The sequence below is a fragment of the Rana temporaria genome, chromosome 5 (assembly GCF_905171775.1).
Source record: "Rana temporaria chromosome 5, aRanTem1.1, whole genome shotgun sequence".
Lineage (NCBI taxonomy): Eukaryota > Metazoa > Chordata > Amphibia > Anura > Ranidae > Rana > Rana temporaria.
The window spans coordinates 365,098,859-365,123,469 of NC_053493.1; the positions used below are offsets into that span (position 1 = coordinate 365,098,859).

Consider the following 24,611-nt stretch of genomic DNA (forward strand, 5'->3'; position numbering starts at 1 on the left):
GTACCCTGTGACAGGAGCCTATACATTTCAAATGCTATTTGTTTTCTTTCTAATAAAGAGGGTCAAATTGTTCTGGGGCCAGATTCACGTACAGCGGCGTATCTTTAGTCGGGCGTAGCACATCTCATATGCGCTACGCCAACGTAACTTAGTGAGGCAAGTACTGTATTCACAAAGCACTTGCTCCCTAAGTTACGGCGGCGTAGCGTAAATGGCCCGACGTAAGCCCGCTTAATTCAAAGTAGGCTGGTAGTGGGCGTGTTGTTTGGAAATGAATCGTGACCCCATGTAAATGAAGCGCCGAACGAACGGCGCATGCTCAGTGTCACGTCGAATCTACGCCCTAAGATACGGCCGGCTCAATGCCTGTGACGTGAAACGTAACCTGCGCACAGCCCCATTCACACACGACTTACGTAAACAATGTAAAAATATACGCTTGTTCGGACGTCCATACTTTGCATTGGCTGCGCCTCATATAGCAGGGGTAACTTTATGCCGGAGGTAAGCCTTACGTAAACGGCGTAGCGGGCGCAAGTACGTTCATGAATCGGCGTCACTAGGTCATTTGCATATTCGACGCGTAAATCTACGGAAGCACCCCTTGCGGCCAGCGTAAATATGCACCCAAGATACGGCGGCGTACGGCAACTTACGTCAGTCGGCTGAAGCTATATTTCAGGCGTATCTAGTTTTGTGAATAAGGGGCATAGATACGACGGCGCATCTTTGAACTTACGCCGCGTATCAATAGATACGTCGGCGTAAGCCGTCTCTGAATCCGGGCCCTGGTGTTTAACAAGCATGTTTAACATAGCGAGCGGTGGAGGAACATGGTTATGTGGCTCTCGGTTTGAAGGGTTTAACGTTTATTTGTTGCACTTATTGGAAGGAAACACTGCAATCAAATTTCAACACATTTGCTTGTGCATGGTTGACCCATATTGGGGACTTATATTGGTGGGGATTTTCACCTTTTTTTGGTGTTTTTTTTTTTATATTTCTTATTTGTTTATTTTTTGGTCTAGAGGTTTTATACAATTTGTTCTTACATGAGTTATTATATTTATATTTTTTATATTTGATATAGTTGATGTATGTTTGTAAATCATGCGTTTTACTTGACAGAAAATATTAATGCTGTAATAACTCCTTATTGGTTCAAATGACCAATAAATTAAAAAAAGAAAGCCTGCTGCTGCTGACCTGTTGTAACCACCAGGGTTAAATCAAACTTCCTGCCAATCAACCACTACTTGACAATTCCTCAAGTAAGGTTAAGAAAACCTAAAGATCAGATCAATAGTCAGACTTGTGTGCACTCTAGAGAATTTTTCTTTTTTGTTTTTCTAGAACGTACTCCAAATGGCTTCATTAGACCAAGGCAGGAGAAAAACGTTTGATTTTTATTTAACTGCTTGCTGCCCGCTGTATACAGATATACATCTGCAGCATGGCACAGGCAGGCAAAGGGATGTATATATACATCACCTTTAAGATAGCGGCATTGTGGACGCGCGCGCTTGCCATAAGCTCCGTGACTTAGACCACGGGTCCCGCAGACTCGATGTCCGCGGGCATACCCGCGATTGTGTCACGGTGAGGAAGAAGGGGGAAATGCTGATGTAAACAAGCATTCCTAGTGACAGGACAGTGATCACAGCTTCCTGTAATCGGAAGCTGTGATCACTATCGTGTCACACATAGCCCATCCACCCTACAGTTAGAAGCACTCCCTAGGGCACACTTAACCCCTTCAGCGCCACCTAGTGGTTAACCCTTTCACTGCCAGTGTCATTTTCACAGTAACAGTGCATTTTTATAGCACTGATCGCTGTAAAAATGACAATGGTCCAAAAAATGCTCTATTACAATAGCATGCAAACTCAAAAGTGGAAGCTCTGCTTATTTTCCTACTTTTGCATGTTTTGTGTATGCGCAGTAGACAAACGGTTGTGCTGCCATTGCATAAAAGCAGATGGAAAAATTGGCTGGGGTGCTGACATCAGCAGCTTCAGTATTTGTAGCTGCTGACTTTGATTTGATTTTTCTGAAGGATGCTGGAGCTCAGTTTTAAGTTGTGTTGCACACATACAGTACTATATGTATGGGCATGTGAAAAAAAATGACGAAACAATTCTGCCACAGATTCATATACACCAGTGTTTCTCAACCTTACTAGTGCCGTGACCCCTTGATAAAATTTCCCAAGTTGTGGGTAAGTAAAATTATTTTCGTAGCGTGGGTTGTCAGCACCCAAGGCAGGGCAAGTAATTTGCGCCCCTAACCCATGGACATTTAATGCTCCCTGAGCCCCTTCCACTCCGCATTTTAGGATGTACCGCTCTTTCTCTTTGTTCTCCTTTCTTTCCCTTTTTTTCTCTCTCTATCCTAATTTCTTGTTTTTTTCCCATCTCCCTCTCTCTACCCATCTTTCTTGTTCTTTCTCTTATTCTTTATCTCCCTTTTTCTTTGTTACTCCCCCTCTTTTCACCTCCCTTTCATGTATTCTCTATTTTTATTCCTTCTCTTACTCCTTGTTGAGGGGGGGGGGGGGGGGGAGTGACGAGTAGCAGTGCTGAGCGGAGTTCTGATCAGCCAAATTAGGTGTTCTTGTTCAAGGTCATCTGCTAATCTGAGAACTGTAGTGAGGACTTTTAATGGCAAATATAATCACAGGCAGTGTTACTCACTGTGTCTCTGGCTTCGTGATGTCTCACAGCAGTGACCCCTATGCTGAAATCAGGAGATAGGGTCTCCTTCAGCCCCTCCCACTTCACATTTCTCACCAGTCAGCTGATCTTTAGTCTCCGCCTCCCCTTTAATGCCGTGAACTGGGCAGCTCCGAATAGGCTGAGTGGGCGGCCGCGGGCTCCAGGCCCTGCTGAGCGGTCGTGAAAAGTCTGGGAGAGCGGTGAACGCTTCAGGAACACAAATAGAGCTTTCTTTTAGTGGTATTTCACATTGGAGTGAGAGGAGAGGCTCTTTTCAGGTACTGTAGCGCCTGTAAAGCGCCTCAGTGTGAAAGCAGCCTAAGTGGTTAAAAAACAAACATGTTATATACTTATCTGCTCTGTGCAATTGTTTTGATTTGTCCTGAAAGAAAAAGAAAAATCCCAAATTTTGGGTGGTCCCCAGGAGAGGTACAGGAGGGAAATCTTGCAATGGGGACATTAGTTCTGGTGCCAATCAGGGATCCCCTCACTTTGGAGAGATTTCCTCTCAGGAAGTGAAGAGAAATCTCCTCAATGGAACACATAGCAAAACAATAATGTAACAAGTTTATAACCCTCCTTTAGTCTATACAAAAAGAAAAACAAATTTACTCTTTAGTTTTACTTTAATGAATGTAGAATAAATAAGGTGTGCTTTATGAACAGATATCTGTAGTGGTGTGTGGTGATTGTACATATAAACGACGGAGAGAGCAGGTGACGGTGACAGGGGCTTCCCACACAAACAGATCACGCTTGTGTTAGTCCACGTGACCCGGATCTCGCTCCCGGAGCACTTCGGATTGTTTACATGACGTCACCTCCGCCGTCAGAGGCACACCCGGAAGTGAGGAGGGAAGTGCACGTTGTGACTGGAAGTCCCGGAGTGACAGCCGGCTGGCGGTGTCCGGTGTGAGTATCCCGCTCAGAGGTGTATGTGTGCAGGCTGGCGGGAGGGAGAGGTGTGGAGGAGAAGCCGGGCTCTTCTCCAGTCACATAACACAGACAGGCAGCAGCTGGAAGGACAGGGAGCTTCCTGTACAGCTCTGTAATATTAGTGTCAGGGGGAGCTGACAGGAGGTGTGGGGGGGATCTGTACTACAAGGTTACAGGTACAGAGGGCTGTGTAGTGTGCAGACCTTTCATACAAACGTTCCTGGGACCTACCTGTGCTGTGTACAGCTCCCCATTTTGATGAATTGGAAGAGGTGTCTGTATGTAGTCATGCGTTAGGGGTTGTCTAGATCCTCATACACACTGGCAGGAAAAAAATGGTGCTTTTAGGCCTCATTTACACTTGATGGGTGGTAAAAATGCATTGCTGAGCCACATTTTTACCTTATGCTTCCAGAAGGTGAAAGTGCTTAGGCCACAGTGCCTTGAATCACAGCAAGGCAAAAATGCCCCCCGCATTCTGCAGGCCCGCTGACTGTCTCATTCCATCGAACAGGGGTGCCCCCAACCGTCCTACATCTGTGCACCATGCATGTGGTTGTAGTATGCTAGTGCAGGGTATAAGGTTCCATTTGCATCTGAGTGGCGCTATAGGTAGGTTTTTTGGCACGGTAGTGTGTAGGGCACATCTCAGTCACTTGAACAGTTGGCCTTGCTTGCAAAAAACGTGATGCACCACTTTTTTAACATTGTCTTTGCCCGTTTTTAGTGCGTTTTGTCATGTGGCAATGCCTCCCCCTTTTTTTTTTTTTTTTTTTTTTTTTTTTTTTACGTTTTCGGGTTCCAATAAGAGTAAATGAGACACACACACACACACACACACACACACACACACACACACACACACACACACACACACACACACACACGTACGTGTAAACAGGGCCTAAGGGCTAGCAATGGCACAAGAATGGGGGTGTGCGTTCCTGTGCAGTTCCGTGCCGTACAAATTCAGCCCATTCATTACGAAAGGGCCAAAACTGCACCACACCAAAAGTGGTGCATGCACTTCTTTTGGAAACTTACTGCAAGCAGATTGCATGGTACTTTTCTACCATACAATCCTGTGTGAGCAAACGCGTTGCGTGTGCGACCTGCATTTGAGATGTCATTAACATTGTCCATTCGCTGCAGATAGCAATCTGTAAGCCATGGTTATAATTGTCCTGAAGAATTCAAATCCTTTGCAGCAAGAAAATACAGGCTAGAGCATTTTGTTTGGTTTATTAATGCTATTGCACACAAGATCTTTTCCTGATATAGGCACAAAATGTTTTGGAAGTAAACCTTCCTGTATACTTTGTAATGATAGGTAAGCCTAGAGTAAGGTGTGTGTGTGTGTGTGTGTGTGTGTGTGTGTGTGTGTGTGTGTGTGTGTGTGTGTGTGTGTGTGAATATCTCCTAAATGCACCATTTAGGTGATATTTACTGTATACTGCACCGATGATATCATCTGCACATGCGCTCTGAAGAAACTGTAGCCCCTGCCGTTTCTTCAGGAGCATGTGCCATGACCGGCGGCTCCCGCGCCCATTACAGAGCCGGAGTCCGCAACCCTAAAAGGAAAACAGGTGAAGATCGATGCTAGCATGCAATGTATACTAGCACATTATGCTATGACTTTGCAGAAAAGAAAAGAAAAAAATTAATACAAATTCTGAGTTTACTTCCTCTTCCTCTTGTAAAGCCTTACAGCGGCCATCTCAAAGTGCAAACACCACAAGAGCTGTACGACTGGTCCTTGAATGAGGTATGGGATACACACGTGGAACACGTGGGTTATCTGCACCCATTTTTTGTGTGTGAATGGGCCTTTAGGGTTTAAAGCGGGCAGCGAGAAGGCGATATGACTCTCTCACAACTTTCCTCTGAAGAGCGATCTGAATGCCAATCACTCTTCAGAGCGAAACGTAATGTAAACTAGGCTATTTAAAGGATCACTAAAGGAATTTTTTTTTTTAGCTAAATGGCTTTCTTTACCTTACTGCAGTACTGGTTTCATGTCCTCAGTGTTCGTTTTTGCTTTGAAGTTGCTGTAATTCTGCTGTGATCTCCACACTTCCTGCTTGTCTGGCTCCTTATGAAAAAACTCATGGGAGCTTCTCACCGTGGTCCAAGCTGTGTGTCTAAAACTCCTCAGAACAAATCAGATTCATTTTAAAAACAAAACACTGCCCTGGATTTGTTTGTTTTTGTTCTGTGGGTCTCTTTACTTCACAGAAACACGAAAACCAGTTTAAAACCGAAAGTGAAACTACAGGCACATTATATGATATAATTTAATCTATTTTTAATCATTTTTAAAAGGAATCAGTTAACTTTTATGTCTCTATACCCTGTAAACAGTCATTTCAGCAAAAAAGTTTTTTTCCTTTAGTGACCCTTTAAGCATGTATTAATTGTTTGCCCCTGAATGCTGTGCAATAGTAACAAATGTATCCATGTACAGTACATTGTAGCGTTTAGATTCTTATCCTAGAGCAGGTTTAGGGGCATAAAAGGAAAAAAACCTGTGTTAAGTAATTAGTGTACTGGCACTATATATATATATATATATATATATATATATATATATATATATATATATATATATATATATATATATATATATATATAATATATATTTGATTGTATGAAGTTTTTATTATAGTGTCTAGAACAAATAAATATCCTAGCCACCAGAGTGAAAGAATGCATGTATGCAGTGTCATAGGAAAAGATCCATAAGCTGCACATCATGAGCAGTCCCATGTGCATGAAGCGAGATAAATGATGGCCTCAGCCACGCCCCAATCACATTTCACTCTGCCCCTTTGCAGCTTAACTATTATCAAGCTCTAAAGGACGGAGTGAAACTGTAGCCATTTAACTTAGTCCTTAAAGCGGAGTTCTAGCCTTGGTGGAAACAAATATTAAAAATCAGCAGCTACAAATACTGTAGCTGCTGACTTTTAATATAAGGACACTTACCTGCCCAGGGATCTCGCGATGTCGGCACCCCAAACCAATCCGTCCATCTGCTCATGGTGCAGGCGCTGGCATCTTTACTAAGGGAAACGGGAAGACAGCCTTTTTCCTACTGTGCATGCGTGACTTGTGCTGCGCTTTTTGAATGGTCCTACTGTCTTCTGGGACAGTAGGTATCCGCCCCCCCCCCCCCGAAAGGTGCCAAATGGGGGGGGGGGGGGGAAGTAAGGGCTTCAGTGTTAAATGGTCTGTTGTAATTCCATAGTTGGGGGGGGGGGGGGGGGAAGTCAGATGCATATTTTTGGTACATTGTGTAATTGATATATTATTACAGGTACTTGTATGGCTCCATCAATTTCAACAAATATATTTTTGTTGTTCCAGGTGAAGGAGTGCCCACAGCTGGATTTATCCAACAATGTTGGAGTCCTATGTGACTCCGATTTTAATGAGCTATGTGAACCGCTACATTAAGAATTTGAAGCCTTCTGACTTACAGCTGTCCCTCTGGGGTGGAGATGTTGTCCTTAGCAAGCTGGAACTCAAACTTGATGTTCTGGAACAGGTACGTTATTTTTATGGATTTAAATCGGCTTCACTTGAGTCAGCAGTTTATTAACTTTAAACCTGCTTTAATTGCCCATCTCTAGATTGGCAAACTATAAACCAAAATACTGTGCTGTTCTTATAAATTCCTGTTCTAATTACGTATTTACAGTCGGCAAGGTAGCGCCTTGTGAGTATAAAAACACCTTCTACTGTATATAGATGTAAAAAATTATAAGGGTTTAGCACAATGCTGATTTCAGATTTATGGGCTGTGAAAATACCATGTATCTGCAAAAATAAACTTGTTTCCAAATAAAATCTAATAGTCATTTGTGTCAAAATAAAGTCTTTTGGAAGAAACCTCCAAAACCTTGTGTCTTTTCAACATTATCTCTTCACCCCACTGTGTCAGTTCTGTAAACAAAGTTGTATCGATATTTCCATCACATATTTTCCTGGGTAAGGCTATAGGAGTAGGGGGTGCTGCAGCAACAGTCAGCTGTAACTGGAGACAAATGTACATAATTGTCAGCACACAACTGATTGTCAGATACATTCAAATCTTTTATTGAAGAATGATCAAATCACAAGTTTCCTCGGCTAATGACTTTAGGATCTTTATTGTTGTGAGGCACCAAGCATTGGACATGCATATCTTACTGAATTGTTCTTGATCAACATACAATGTAACCATCTAACTATTGACTTGATTTGTTGTATTGCATTTAAAGTAAAATCCTTTGTAAAAGAATAATGATCACATTACAAAAGACATGGTGCAATGTTTCGGAGCCACCCTGGACCCCTTTGTCAGACATGTTCTGCGTGGCTCCGAAGTGTTGCACCATGTCTTTTGTAATGTGATCATTCTTCAGTAAAAGATTTTGGACGTATTTGATCATCCAAGGTGTGCTGGTGAATATGTGCCTTTGATCAGTACTGCTGACAAAACTGAGCCTAATGCCGCGTACACACCATCGTTTTCTGCGATGGAAAAAAACGTCATTTTCAAAAACGTCAATTTAATTGACCGTGTGTGGGCAAAAACGTCGTTTTATGTCTTCTAAAAAACGACAGAAAAAAATTGAAGCATGCTTCAATTTTATGTGTCGTTTTTGGCCGACGTCGTTTTCTGTGTTCTAAACATTGACCGTGTGTACGTAAAAACGTCGATTTAAGCCCGCGCATGCTCAGAAGCAAGTTAGGAGACGGCAGCGCTCATTCATGTAAAACGACTGTTCAGAATGGAATCAGCACATTCGTTAAGGTGTTTTTCAGCTTATAGACAAGAAAACGAAATTTAAAGCACAGTCACTGAAAATCACGAATCGTATCTCACCAAACTTTTACTAACACGCAGCAACACGATATCGGCAAAAGAGGCCGTCTTCCGCATGGAAACGACCCTTTATAGTGACGTCGTGCGTGATTGACGGAACTGCGCTGTGCTAGAGCGTTGTGAAAAAGCGATGGTGTGTATGCTACGTCGTTGTTCAAATTGAAGTTTGAAAAATGACGTTTTTTTAAAGCACATAAAGCGTCGCATTTTTCCATCGCAGAAAACGATGGTGTGTACGCGGCATAACACTTGTGCTCGGTTGAAACTCACTAGTCCAGGGATTCTTAACCGGAGATCCATGGATCCCTAAGTGTTTCATGAATGAGTCTGTGAGGGCCAGATAAAAAAAAATAACATTTACGGTCTCTATACAGCTCTCTTCCAAATAATAATTTTCAATTAAAATAAATAAAACAAAACAAAATGCACCCTTTCATTGCTTATAGTGATTACCATCTCTTGATTTGCTGTTGGCCCATGTTTACCATTTCAATTTGTATCACCGTTCTCTGCACAACCACCATCTTGTCCCACTTTATAACAGCAAGTGCTAATCCTTATGTATTAGTAGTAGTGCTGGTGATCACATTTAAATAAAATAAAGTACAAATATTTATTGCATGCAAAATTGTATTTACGTTAATGTTTCTGCATAGCAGTCCATAACTTTCATCAGATTCTTAAGCAGTCCGTGATTGAAAAAGGGGTTAAAAACCACTGCACTAGATTGTAATAGAATATAGCTCCCATATGTTGTTATAACATAAAAGCCAGTTGCTAAGGGGCTTGTTAACGCTGGAACATGTACGTTTCTACGTGGTGCGTTGCATTCAAGCTTTGATAGCCCATTCATTCGAAAAGGCTACTAAACACACAAGAACATGTAGTGCAAGCACTAATTTTGCAAACTGCATTGCACCAAACTGCAAACGTTTGGTTGCCATGAACGCAGTTTGTTTGCGAGATGCAGTTTGGGTGACACCCTACGTCTCTCACAAAGGCAGCAGGGGTGGTGTGGGAATTGTGCATTGAACCCGCCTTTCCCACACTTTGTTTTAGTTTGAACCAGCCCATTCCAATAGACTTGATATGTTGTGGTTCATAAACCTGCGCTAGTGAATCTTGTGATATTTGTCAGAATTAGCTGGCTGCAGTGCTCTTTGTTACAGCTGTGAACTGTATCTCTTGCCTACTCAGTGCTGACCTGGTTAATCGCAGTTACTGGCTCTCCACACCAACCTTAAGTGAATCTAAAAGTGCTTGCTTAGGTTGCCCTTGCTGATGCGTTTGGTCACACAGGATTCCTGGGGAAAAGTCCAGAGTGACAAAATGTATTGACAATATGCTTTTGAATCTGAATTTTCAGTAAGGTTAAATACGGTCTGGTGAGTTTTAATCGAGCACACACATTGGGCATAGCTTAATTTTTAGTACTGGCATAGTGCCATGAAGATACAAAGTGGTAAAATAGTATTAAATCTGCAGGTTTTAACACATTGAGCATAATAAAAGAAACATTCACCCGTAAGCTATTTGTAAAAAATTCATAGCCTGGCACTTGTAGTGAACACATTTCGGTGCTGCCGACTCCTGTCTCAGTGCTGCTGCATTCCGGTCTGCATTGGAAAGTTAAAGCTGCAGTCAACTTGTTTACTAAAAAATAAAAAAGCTGGTCCCCCCTTGCAGGTTTAAGTCATTGGCAGGGAAAAAAATAAATGTACGTTTAGAACCGCTTTTAGAAGACACACTTATTTTGATACATAATTGGTTATAAGTATTTATTTGGATACACATTTGGTTTGATTGGGTATGTTGATTTTTGATGATATATTGTATGTTTATTTATTTTGAAGGTTGATGCTACAACACTCACATATCAGCACATATACAGTATCTCACAAAAGTGAGTACACCCCTCACATTTTTGTAAATATTTTATTAATCTTTTCATTTGACAACACTGAAGAAATGAAACTGTTACAATGTAAAGTAGTGAGTGTACAGCTTGTATAACAGTGTAAATTTGCTGTTCCTTCAAATAACTCAACACAGTCATTAATGTCTAAACCACTGGCAACAAAAGTGAGTACACCCTATGTGAAAATGTCCAAATTAGCTAGTTTCCCTCATTAGGTGTGTTAAATTTGGTATTATCGCTCTCACTCTCTCCTACTTGTCACTGGAAGTTCAACATGGCACCTCGTGGCAAAAAACTCTGAGGATCTGAAAAAAAGAATTGTTGAGCTACATAGAGACGGTCTACTCTAAGCTATAAGAACATTGCCAAGACCCTAAAACTGAGCTGCATCATGATGGCCACGACTGTACAGCGATTTAACAGGACAGGTTTCACTCAGAACAGGCATCATCATGGTTGACCAAAGAAGTTGAGTGCACGTGCTCAGCGTCATATTCAGAGGTTGTCTTTGGTAAATAGATATGAGTGCTGCCAGCATTGCTGCAGAGGTTTAAGGGGTGGGGGTCAGCCTGTCGGTGATCAGTCCATACGCCGCAGACTGCATCAAATTGGTCTGCATGACTGTCATCCCAAAAGGAAGCCTCTTCTAAAGATGATGCACAAAGCCTGCAAATTGTTTGCTGAAGACAAGCATACTAAGTACATGGATTACTGGAACCATGTCCTGTAGTCTGATGAGACCAAGATCAACTTATTTGGTTCAGATGGGGTCAAGCGTGTGTGGCGGCAACCAGGTGAGGAGTACAAAGACAAGAATCTGAGTGTAAAGGTGATGGACTGGCCAAGCATGTCTCCTGACCTAAACCCTATTGAGCATCTGTGGGGCATCTTTAAACGCATGATGGAGGAGCGCAAGGTCTCTAACATCCACCAGCTCTGTGATGTCGTCATGGAGGAGTGGAAGAGGACTCTAGTGGCAATCTGTGACGCTCTGGTGAGCTCCATGCCCAAGAGGGTTAAGGCAGTGCTGGAAAAATAATGGTGGCCACACAAAATATTGACACTTTGGACCCAATTTGGACATTTTCCCTTAGGGGTGTATTTAATTTTGTAGCCAGCGGTTTAAACATTAATGACTGTGCGTTATTTTGAGGGGACAGCAAATGTACACTGATATACAAGGTGTACATTCACTACTTTACATTGTAGCAAAGTGTCATTTCTTCACATGAAAAGATATTATAAAATATGAGGGGTGTACTCACTTTTGAGAGATACTGTATTTATCAAAAAGGATTTATATTCACAGCAGTGAAAATGGTCAACATTGTTCTAAACCTAATATAACTTTTTTCTTTTTTTTTTTTTGAGCACTGATAGCCAATTTTTTTTTTTTTATTGCATAGGTTTAGTTAGAAAACAGACATGCTGGCTCAGGTGCCATTGTGCCTCTCACAGACAGAGAGAGGTCACAGAAAATCTACTCTTGGCTTTCTTCTCTAAATCCCGACTTGCCAGTTTTTAGGTCTGTGACTTGTATGTCAGAAGATTTCTCATAGGTGTTCCCAGGACAGAAGGAGATGCAAAATGTATCCTTGTTGTAAGATGTGGAGGGGGAAATGTTCCATTTGGGACACCTATTTCACGGACAATTGTCAGAAGGTTTTTCCTGTCACTTTAAAAATCTTTTCTCTATTGGGTCTCTGTGACAGAAAGTAAAGATTTTTTTTTCCAAACAGGACACAGACGGCACAAAATAAATTGACGAGTGTTGCCTTTTGTCTATTCATTCTAAAATGTAAAAAAAAAGGCTGTACATACATTTAAAAAATAAAATAAAATATATAATGTAAACCCAATAACTAAAATCTTGAAAAAACGTGTAGGGCGCTCAAACCACTCAGTGATAATAAATGGTTAATGAATGAGAAATAGATTAATTTAAACTATATCTAAATACATATATAATTATAATAGTACTAAATTCCAAAAGTGTCTCTGTGTCCAAAGGAATCTGTAAAAAAAGTCCCAATGAGTGTTCAATCAATACATCACATGTGAATGAAAAGAAAAAACAAATCTTCTTTCTTGAGTGTTCTTTATGTGCAAAAAGGAAAGCCGTCACCAACAAATCCAATCTTCTTAATCACCCTCTAATTGGTGTTAAAGCAAACAAATGTGCTTACCAGAATAAATGGACTATTATAGTTAAACAATAGTCAGCTAGACATATGCAGGATTGTGCCTGCATGCACATCGGACAGGAGATCACTAGTAAGCCTCAATGCCAGGGATTCCAGATGGGATATATAATGAAAAAGAAGGCAAATGGAGATGCCAATAGTGTGATACCACTTTAAAATTTATTATACATAAAATCAAAAAAATCAAAAACAAATGGCCCAGATGGCCTCTTACTTCTAAAAGTGCCTACCCGGCACTGGGGCTGCTGGCGTGTCACCGCTACCTTGCGGTGCGGTAATGAACAGGGTCGTCTAGTCCGGTGCTGTCTCCGCAGCACGGCTCGGCGTCCCAGCTGGCAGCTCGTATGGGCTAAAATCTTGTGTAAGCTTTAACATGATTTCTAATTAATTTTCAGTATTTTGTGATACAAAGCTTTCATTAAATCTTTACCTGGGTATCCTGCCCTAAAGGTCATTGTGCATGCAATTCTGCTTATGAGATGTCGACCCTTTTGTTCTCTTGCATTGTCATTTATCTTTCAATGGAGACAACTAGCAGATGTATGCATAGGTATATACAGGAGGTGTGTTACTGGCCAGATCACCAAGGTAAAAACAGAGGGATAATATATTACACTTTTAATACATTTTTGGTTTTGTGTTTAATACTGCTTTAAGTGCTTTTTGTAATGGGGCAGGATTTTATTTTTTAGCCCTTAATGACAAAGGTCAAAACAAACTTAAATGCCTGAACCCCATCTTGCAACTTCTTCTTGTGTTCATACAAACTGCACATACTTTGCAACTTCGTAGTGTATTCTGCTAAATGTATATCTTTTTCAGGATAACTTTCTTTTGGTGATCACTAGATATCTCCTGATTGATTGTTATATTTAGAAAAAAAATCTTTAAATGAACAATAAAACCATAAGGTCTGAACATATATAGTTAGGACATTGCTGTCTCAGTATGCATTATATGCTTAAACTGAAACGCATGGACAATATTTCCTTGTTCAGATAGCTGGCGCTGTTAGAATACAATAGCCTCAGGGTTATTCATTCATTTGTGCTGGTAATTTAAATGTAGAAGCTTATGAGTGTATGGTAAGCTTAACACTGACACCAAGAAAAACACAGATGCACACGAAAACTTTTTTTTTTTACAACCCCAAATTGGCAGTGTGTGTGAGTGTGTAGATGGATACGCGCACACACACTATGCATAGTTAATAACATGGAAAGTAAATTAATAGAAGAGAAATCAAATCAATATTTGGTGTGACCACCCTTTGCCTTCAAAACAGCATCAGTTCTTCTAGGTACACTTGCACATGGTTTTTGAAGACACTCAACAGGTAGGTTGTTCCAAACATCTTGGAGAACTAAGCACCAATCTTCTATGGATGTAGGCTGCCTCCAATCCTTCTGTCTCTTCATGTAATCCCAGACAGACTCTATAATGTTGACCAGTGCTCCATGGGGGCCAAACCATCACTTCCTGGACTTCTTGTTCTTTACACTAAAGGTAGCTTTTAATGACATTGGCTGTATGTTTGGGGTCATTGTTCTGCAGCAGAATGAATTTGTGGGCAATCACACACCTCACTGATGATAAGACATTGATGGATAAGTATCTGCCTGTAATTCTCAGCATTGAGGGCACCATTGATGCTGACCAAATCTCCAACTCCATTTGCAGAAATGCAGCTTCAAACTTGCAAGGAACTTACACCGTGTTTCGCTGTTGCCTGCAGACACTCTTTATTGTACTGCTCTTCAGTGAAAAAAAATTGCCTCTTGCTACAACCAAATATTGAAAATGTTGCTTCCGTCCAGAGCACTTTCTGCCATTTTTCTGCACTCCAGTTCCTATATTTTCATGCATAGTTGAGTCGCTTAGCCTTGTTTCCATCTTGGAGGTATGGCTTTTTGGCTACAATTCTAACATGACGACCACTTCTGGACAGACTTCTTCCAACAGTATGTCCTGTACCTGAGTCCTACTGGTGCTGATGGCACTGCTGGACATCTTCCCATGTCAAAGGGAAGTAAGCATGATGTGTCTTTCATCTGCTGTATTAAGATACCTTTGCCGACCGCTGTGTCTAAGGCCCTCAGCTTTGCGCATTTGTACTTTTTCAAAAAAACTCCAGCAGCACATTGTAAAATCCAGGCTGATGGAGTGTAACTACCTTGTGTCTTGTTGCTCTGGTCAGCCTTGCCATGGTGTATGTCCTGTGACTTTAAACTGTCTTCCACAAACTTAGTAGCAGAGCTTGGCTGTTCCTCACCCAGTTTTAAGCCGCCTAAACAGCTGTTTCTGTTTCATTTAACAGCTGTGTTTCAACCTACTGTAAGGGATTAGATGGGTGAAAAGCCGGCTCAGACAGTCCAGTAAAATAAAAATGGCTTAATTCAGCAAAACGTCAAAACAAACAAACGACAGGCTTGTCTTGCAATACAGGTGGACATATAGGAAAATGTCAGTCTCTGCAGCCACAGGCTGGTGTGCACAATACAGAGCTTTAACCTGTGCAACAGTCTTTTTATATAGTTGAGCTAGTTTAGCTCACCCCAGCAGGCCAGAATCCAGCAATGGATCCTCTTACACAGAATTTTGCCGTGTGTCTCTTTCTCCAAACACACTGCTCCTCTCACATTTTCAGCTCAGCTGGCAATGAGCAGGTCTGAAGGGGAAGTACCTGCCCTCTTCAATTAACCCCTTCTTAACCCTGCACCAGGCTGACCCTCTACACTACATGTAAAAATGTTCATTTAAAATGATCGTGTGTGGGCTTCACATAATTTTTTGGGTTCTGAAAAACGACAAAAAAAAAAATTCGAACATGCTGCATTTTTTAACAACGTTTTAAACTATGTCGTTTTTTGTGTTGTAAAAAATGATCGTGTGTGGGCTTTAACGACGTGAAAAACCCATGCATGCTCAGAAGCAAGTTAAGAGACTGGAGCGCTCGTTCTGGTAAAACTACCGTTCGTAATGGAGTAAGCACATTCATCATGCTGTAACATACAGAAAAGCGCAAATTGTCTTTTACTAACATGAAATCAGCTAAAGCAGGCCAAAGGATGGCGCCATCTGAATGGAACTTCCCCTTTTATAGTGCCGTCGTACGTCACCGCGCTTTGCTAGAGCATTTTTTTTAATGATCGTGTGTGGTCAACGTCATTTTAATGAAGAAGTTGGAAAAAACTTCATTTTTTCTAGAGGCTGAAAAACTGTTTTTTTACAAGCCGAAAAATGATCGTGTGTACGCGGCATTACTCTAATTCTACAAAATTCCTCACTTGGTGTAGGTGTAAGCATTTATGCTGTTTTGAAGCCAAAGAAGTTGCACCAAATATTGATTTCTATTTAAAATGTTATTTTCTTGGCTCACTTTGCATTTTGTAAATGTATAAAAATAAACAGTAAAAAAGAGTAAATTAAAAATAAATATAATTTTTTTTTTAAGCATTCTTACTTTATAGCGTTTCTTCACATATGCCTAAAACTTCTTTTGCACAGCGCTGTATATACTAAATATTTAGGTATTTTAGCATTGTTGAACCAACATTAGAAAAGCCAGGAATAGCCATCAGCTAAGAACTTCTAGGACTCGGAAGAAATGTAATTTTTCATGGATTTGTTCCCAATCAGAACACAAGCTCTTAATGACAGTGAACAGATTGTCCAGGAATTGAGAACAGAAATCTTTGGAGCCTGAACACAACACTGCAAGGACTGAAAGTAGTCTGAAGTATGAGATTTTTTTTTTTTTTTTAGAGAGGAGGAGTGAAACTGGACTTTCAAACATATTTAAGATAAGGTAGTAGACATAACATTTTAATAAGGATTGCGCTGTGAGGCAGCCAAAGTAAATTTCGAAAGGGAAATCTGCATAGTTCCTATTTCTATAATGGAATGACTCTAAACTTTAAACTATTCTTGTTTGTTCTCATCAGTTATGAAAAGTATTTTTTATACTCTCTGCTCCATATCGGGTATTAATAATGGATGTGAGTATTAGGGAATTTGTTAGTTTCAGAACAACAAAAAAATGTAAAATTTTATTTTTCCAAATTCGTAAATTAGTTTATCTACTGCTTATGTCCTTAAAGGAGAAGTAGCCAGAGCTTGATTGGCTGTAGTTTGTTCTGCACTCCTGACCTGTTTTCAACCAACATCGGGTGCCACAGATTCAGTCCATGCTCGGAAAAGATTAAGACCATTTGGTCGGGACCCATTCAGGAGCCTGGACTGACACCTGGCTCAACCTCTCGGTCCCAAAGTCCGGAGGTTACAGATTAGGAAATGTATGTAAAGACCCATAGGAAGCACTTTTACATAAGCCTATCCCAGATGTTACCTGGCGGAAACGCACCTTAATTACTCAGTTTTATGGCGACGATAAAGCACGGTCATGAAAGAGGTTAAAAACCGGGTTCATGGTACGCTCCTTAACGAAAGACTGACAGCAATCCTTAAAGACAAGTATAACAAATTCCAACAGACGTGGCAGCCCTGGATAGACAATTTCTCACCTTCTCAAATGACCTCCCGATTCCTAGAACTGTGAAGTTTCCACGTGGTGTAGTTTTAAATACCCCTGGGGTACCCATCTCCCCCCCCCTCTCTATTTCCCTTTCTCTCTTGCTTTCTCTATGCTTCCTGCCTTTTGTAGGCTTCAGATGGACAGTGTAGCCGTCTAATTTTGCCAGGACATCGGTGGTTTAGATTACATGATATTGATTTGAATGCCTAGATGTCCTTTTGGCATTTCTTTTCATCAAATGACCCTTATGTCTTGGATGCTAAGCTTATGCTTACAAATTGATGTTCCACAAGTCCTGACTTATCCACGCTCAATTATGGCATAAGAGTGTTGCCGCTCTCACCTTACATTTGGGGTGCAATGTTTGTACAAAGTACATTCAGGCCCGGATTCACTCCCTACGCTGCCCCAAGGCCGGGTCTTTCAATGCCGCCCCCCCCACAAACCTCACATGGGGGGCTTCTGAAAATAATTAAATTACATTAAACCCCCCCCCCCCCCACCAAATACATCTTTGCTTATTTTCGGAGGCTCTGTTGAGGTTCGTACAGGGGGGTCCTTATCTGCCGGGGGAACTTCTTCGGCAAGACATTGGGATGACAATATTTGCAGGGCAATTGCAGCATGGCCCCATTCATTTGAAAAGTGAGATGGAATATAATTGCAGAGCATTGCAGCCTCTGCAGAAAAGGGGGGGGGGCAGTAATTAAGCTGCTCAACCAGGGGATTTTACCCCCATCACAAGTGTAAGTGAGCCCCAAAAGGGACACACACACACACACACACACACACACACACACACACACACACACACACACACACACACACACACACACACACACACACACACACACAGCAATTACAGCAATCCCCTATACACTGTTCCCCAGGATGACATCTCTGATAGGGTCTCATATAGGCTGAGCCCATCCTGATCACAGGGAACATGTAGCCCAGAAGAATACACTCACTATTTCTACACTCAGCCGCCATAAAATGCTAATGAGGGGCCGCTAACAACATGACTGCTCTGACAGCCCTCTATAGGTACGACAGATAGAAGGAAAGGCTCACCTCGATCGCTCCGACCATCTCACATCGCTCCAAAACTCTTTGCATCCGTCGCTTCTCTGTTCTAGCAACAGAGCTCTGACATCACCAGCATGCAACGTACAGGGAGACGCTCTCTGCACCTGGGAAGGGGGAGAGGGCGGGGACTATGCTGTTGCAATGCCGCCCCTGCACCCACTGCTGCCATGAGGCCTGACCTCGGCAGCCTTGTGGGAAATCCGGCCCTGAGTACATTGTTATTTTATGCTTTATACATTTTGAATTGCTTTTACTTCTTTTGTTAGATCGAAAACTCAATACAATTTCAGCAAAAGAAAGTGTTTAAGTCTGACCTCATTATTATGTAGTTTTGGTAAATCTAAATGAATGTTTTGCAAGAAAATTGTCTAATTTTTAGCCAGCTTTAGTCTTCATGGTAAATTTCTCTTATTTTGAGAAATAACAGTTTTTAGAAGACATCAACAACCTGCTTCTTCTATCCTTCTTGTTTTTTTTTTTTTTTTTAAACTTTCTGCCTCTATACCTTGGCCATTAAAAAGCTTCCAGTGATGTGTTTTTTAGTTATGTTTTATTGTGTAGACTACAAGGAGAAGTCTTTGCAAAAGTGCCATGACCTTTTTGCGCTCATCCCAGCAGTTTTTCCCCACCTCTTTCACCTGTTACAACCAGTGACATTACCCAACACTTCCAGATACAGATTCCAGAGTAACTTAGTTTGAGAGCGCTTTGCAAGACGAGCTAAATTTTTTAATACATTTTAACTTGATATACAAGCGATGTCTTGATATACAAGTAGCATCATGTCACAACCGAGTATGAAAGAGAAGAGATGCACCTCTAAGTGTAGCAATATGGTTACATTTAGTGAAGTTACAACATTTAGCAATGTATTGCTACATTCAGAAGCGCCTCTCTTCTCTTTTATACTCTGTAGCTCCTTCTGGATTTTGCTACTAATCCCCTTGTGGAGGCTTCCATTTGTGGATGGACATTTTATGGTTACACAACCTATCACATTGCTATAATCTTTTTATATGGACTATAAACTGAAGGACCTATGAATAAATGGTTGTGGAAGGAATCATTTGAGTTTCCATTATTTCATATGGGCAAATTTGCTTTGATATATAAGTGCTTTGGATTACAAGCATGTTTCTAGAACAAATTTTGCTCGCAATCCAAGGTTTTACTGTATAGGGAAATGTGACTTCCTCCCATGACTAATACATACTTTTATGTGATCACTCAAGGAACTACTGTATTAAAAGGCTATGTCTATCCTGTGGTTGGCTTTATGTTATGAGTTAGGATATCAACATTCAATGGTAATATATCATTTTTGGGTTTTCTTGATTGCAGCACATTAAATTTTGTTTTCGATAAAGAAGCAGATTCCCTTTGACATATTTGTTTGATGTGTTTTATCAGGAGCTGAAGCTTCCGTTCACCTTTCTCAGTGGTCATATACACGAGTTACGGATACACGTGCCATGGACGAAACTTGGGTCAGAATCGGTAGTGATAACAATCAACACTATGGAGTGCATCCTGAAATTAAAAGATGGGGCTCAGGTAAGATGCATGGTTTTATTGACAAGTTTGGTGCACAGATGATTAAAAAATAAGCATACCATTCTCTGCAGTATGGAAAGTATAACTAAAGGCAAAATGTTTTGGATAGGGTGCAGAGGTATTGGCACACTTGTCAATATTAATTGCTGCCTGTACCCCCATTAGGGAGATTCACCCTCTCTATTTGTACTGTTTACCATTATCATTAAAAGTAAATCCCAAATTTTGGGTTGTCCCCAAAAAGTAATAGAGGGGACAACCCTAGTTCTGGTGACCTGGGGTTAGCCAAGAATTCCTTTAACCACTTGACCACCGGGCCTATTCTGGCACTTCTCTCCTTCATGTGAAAATCACAATTTTTTTGCTAGAAAATTAATCAGAACCCCCAAACATTATATATTTTTTTTTTAGCAGACATCCTAGGGAATAAAATGGCAGTCATTGCAATACTTTTTGTCACACCGTATTTGCGCAGCGGTCTTACAAGCGCACTTTCTTTGGATAAAAATCACTTTTTTGAATTAAAAAATAAGACAACAATAAATTTTGCCCAATTTTTTTATATATTGTGAAAGATAATGTTACGCCGAGTAAAATGATACCCAACATATCACGCTTAAAAATTGCGCCCGCTCGTGGCATGGCGTCAAACTTTTACCCTTAAAAATCTCGATAGGCGACGTTTAAAAAATTCTACAGGTTGCATTTTTTGAGTTGCAGAGTAGGTCTAGGGCTAGAATTATTGCTCTCGCTCTAACGATCGTGGCGATACCTCACTTGTGTGGTTTGAATACCGTTTTCATATGCGGGCGCTACTCGCGTATGCGTTTGCTTCTGCGCGCGAGCTCGTCGGGATGGGCCGCTTTAAAAAAATTTTTTTTTTGTTTTCTTATTTATTGTTATTTAGTTTTATAATTTTTTACACTGAAATAAAAAAAAAAAAAAATTGATCACTTTTATTCCTATTACAAGGAATGTAAACATCCCTTGTAATAGAAAAAAGCATGACAGGTCCTCTTAAATATGAGATCTGGGGTCAAAGACCTCAGATCTCATATTTAGACTTAAATGCAAAAAAAATTAAAAATAAATAAAAATGTCATTTTTTCAAATGACAAAAAAAAAATGTTTCTTTAAGAGGCTGGGCGGGACTGACGTTTTGACGTCACTTCCGCCCAGCAGAGCTATGAGGACGGGTGAAGGAGATTTCTCCTTCAGTCCCGTCCCCGCTCAGCTGCCGGACACATCCGATCCCCTCCGCCGCTACCGACGGCTCCGGTAAGCGGCGGAGAGCGGTGGGAGGGGGGGGGGCCCTCTCCCGCCACCGATAACGGCGATCTCGCGGCGAATCCGCCGCGGAGACCGCCGTTATCGTGTACACCACCGCCCCCTGAAAAGATGAATATCTCGGTTGTGGCAGCAGCTGCTGCCGTTATCGTGATATTCAACTTTAAAAACAGGACGTCTTTTTGACATGGGGCGGTGGTCAAGTGGTTAATTTGCAGGGATTTCCTCTTACTTCCTGTTTTGGCTATTGGACAGTGAAGGGAAATCTTCACAATGGAACACAGATGGTGCAATAAAATCTGACAGAGATTATATTCATCCCTTGCTCTATCCAAAAAAAGTTTTGCCTATAGTTCTACTTGAAGTCTAGAAATAAAGTGCCTTGAAAAAGTATTCATACCCCTTGAAAATTTCCAGATTTTATCATATTACAACCAAAAACGTAAATGTATTTTATGTTATAGACCAACGCAAAGTGGCACATAATTGTGAAGTGGAAGGAAAATGATAAATGCTTTTTTAATTTTTTTATTTTTTTTTACAAATATCTCAAAAGCCTGGCGTGCGTTTGTATTTGGCCCTCCTGAGTCAATACTTTGTAGAACCACCTTTTCGCTGCAATTACAGCTGCAAGTCTTTTTGGGGATGTCTCTGCCAGCTTTCCACATCTAGAGAGTGACATTTTGGCCCATTGTTCTTTGCAAAATAGCTCACGCTTTGTCAGAATCGATGGAGAATGTCTGTGAATGGCAATTTTCAAGTCTGGCTACAAATTCTCAATTGGATTTAGGTGTAGACTTTGACTGGGCCATTCTAACAAATGAATATGCTTTGCTCTAAACCAGTGGTTCTCAACCTGGGGGTCGGGACCCCCTCGGGGGTCGAATGATGATTTGCCAGGGGTCACCAAATCCTGTGCTGTTCCTGAAGCCTGCACCGCTATCCCATTTTGGTAGAGGTGTCACTGCTTTGAGACACCACAAAATTGGAGACACAGTGAAGCCGGAGACACAGTGGGTAACACTACCTGTGATTAGAGTTCCCATTAAAAGTCTAAGAACTCTCCCCAGCACTGCCACTCATACCATTACTCCCCCCCCCCCCCCCCCACCAAGAAGTAAGAGAAGGACACTCCATACATGGAGGGGAGAGGGGGAAAAAAAGGGGGAGGAACAAAGAAAAAGGAAGAGAAAGAATAAGAGAACGAACAAGAAAGATGACTAGAGAGAGGGATGGGGATGGGGGGGGGGGGGGCAAGAAATCAGGATAGGGAGAAATAAAAGGGAAAGAAAGAAGGACAGAGAGAGTGGTGCATCCTAAAATGTACCATAAGGGGTTTTAATATTGTACGAGTGGAAGAGACTCAGGGAGCGCTAAATGTCTGTGGGTTAGGGGCGCAAATTACTTGTCTTGCCTTGGGAGTTGACAACCCACGCTATGAAAATTATTTTACTGTTGGGGGTGCCCACAACTTGGGAAATGTTATCAAGGGGTCACGGCACTATACAGGTTGAGAACCACTGCTCTAAACCATTCCATAGATCTGGCTGTATTATCCTGCTGGAAGATGAACCTCCGCCCCAGTCTCAAGTCTTTTGCAAATTCTGACAGGTTCTCTTCCAACCAACTCTGACCAACTTCCCTGTCCCTGCTGAAGAAAAGCATCCTACCACATGATGGTGTGTTTAGGGTGATGTGCAGTGTGAGTTTTTCACCACAAATAACATTTTTGCTTTTAGACAAAAAAGTTACATTTTGGTCTCTCTGACCAGAGCACCTTCTTCCACATGTTTGTGTGTCGCCCACATGACTTCTCGCAAACTGCAAACAGGGCTTCTTATGACTTTCTTTCAACAATGACCTTTTTCTTGCCACTCTTCCGGAAAGGCCGGATTTGTGGAGAGCACGACTAATAGTTGTCCTGTGGACAGATTCTCCCACCTGAGCTTTGGATCTCTGCAGCTCCTCCAGAGTTACAATGGGCCTCTTGGCTGCTTCTCTGATTAATGCTCTCCTTGCCGGTCTGTCAGTTTAGGTGGACGGCCATGTCTTGGTAGGTTTACAGTTGTGCGATACTCTCCATTTATGGAGGATGGATTGAACAGTGCTCTGTGAGATGTTCAAAGCTTGGTATAATATTATTATTATTATTATTATTATTATTATTATTATTATTATTTATTTGATTTATTTATTTTATAACCTAACCCTGCTTTAAACTTTTTCACAACTTTATCCCTGACCTGTCAGGTGTGTTCTTTGGCCTTCATGATGCTGTTTGTTCACTAAGGTTCTCTAACAAACCTCCGAAGACTTCACAGAACAGCTGTATTTATACTGAGATTAAATTACACACAGGCTAATTAGGTGACTTCTGAAGGCAATTGTTTCCACTAGATTTTAGTTGGGGGTATCAGAGTAAAGGAGGCTGAATACAAATGCACACCACACTTTTCACATATTTATTTAAAAAATGTTTTTTTTAAAACCCATTTATCATTTTCCTTCCACTTCACAATTATGTGCCACTTTGTGTTGGTCTATCACATAAAATCCCAATAAAATACATTTACGTTTTTGGTTGTAACAAGACAAAATGTGGAATATATTAAGGGGTATGAATACTTTTTCAAGGCACTGTAGTTTATTTGTTTTGGCATACCTGCAGACTGTTAAAGAAAACGTGATTGTAAACCCAGCTATATTAAAGTAACAAAAATGTCATACTTGCGTGCACTGTTCAATGGTTTTGTACAGAGCAGCCTTGATCCTACAGAAGCTTGGTTTGGCCTGCTTCCCACTTCCTCCTCATTGATTGGGAAAATGGCTCCTACTGCTGTCTCTGAGCCTATGAGGAGTGAGAGAGCCTCTGCTGTCATGCACATCACTGGATCGAGTTAGTTGTGGGGGGGGGAGCGCTGCACTTGCCTTAATACAGAGAATGCATTAGGGTTAAAAACCTTCCGCGTTTAGAACTTCTTTAAAGCGGAACTTCACTCAAACAGTGAAGTACTTCTGGTTCACTTCATCCTCCTAGCCTGTAACTGAGAGAGGAGCCCCGGCGTGTGGACGGCGGCAGGCTGGAGGAGATGCTCTGAGCTGGGCTCGGTAACCAGATTCAAAGCTTGAAGAGATTTTTCTGCCCTCTATATGCCACTAGATATCGGGAGGACTCTCATCCCTTAATGTCGGTGGCCACTCCATTGTAAAGACCCTGGCTGTGGTTCAGCTGCAAGCTTAATTAGCTTGCCTTCTGGTAAGCGCGCATCTCATATGGTGTTTTTTATCGGTAGTGGTTCCATATCAATTTTGAGTTCACTGCATTTGTTGTTTCACTATTACTAATTCAAGTTAATTGAGGACTTTTGAAACCTCTGGACTCTCATCGCTTGGTCTTATTAATTTTAATATTTTTTGGTCAACACAATTTATTTTCACTTCACTAGCGCAACTTATTTCTTTTTTTTTTCCCTATGTAACTGAGTTGTATTTTTTATTTTTT

General features: G+C 41.2%; 1 protein-coding gene across 1 annotated transcript in view; it reads left to right on the forward strand.

The window, feature by feature from the left end:
* Nucleotides 1-3,484: 3,484 nt before the first annotated feature.
* The window catches only part of VPS13B (vacuolar protein sorting 13 homolog B), a 1,252,356-nt gene continuing 1,231,229 nt past the window's right edge, over nt 3,485-24,611 (forward strand). The window contains 3 exon segments of the mRNA XM_040354774.1: nt 3,485-3,626; nt 7,020-7,200; nt 19,679-19,822. Coding sequence (XP_040210708.1) covers nt 7,054-7,200; nt 19,679-19,822 — 291 coding nt within the window. The 5' untranslated portion in view covers nt 3,485-3,626; nt 7,020-7,053.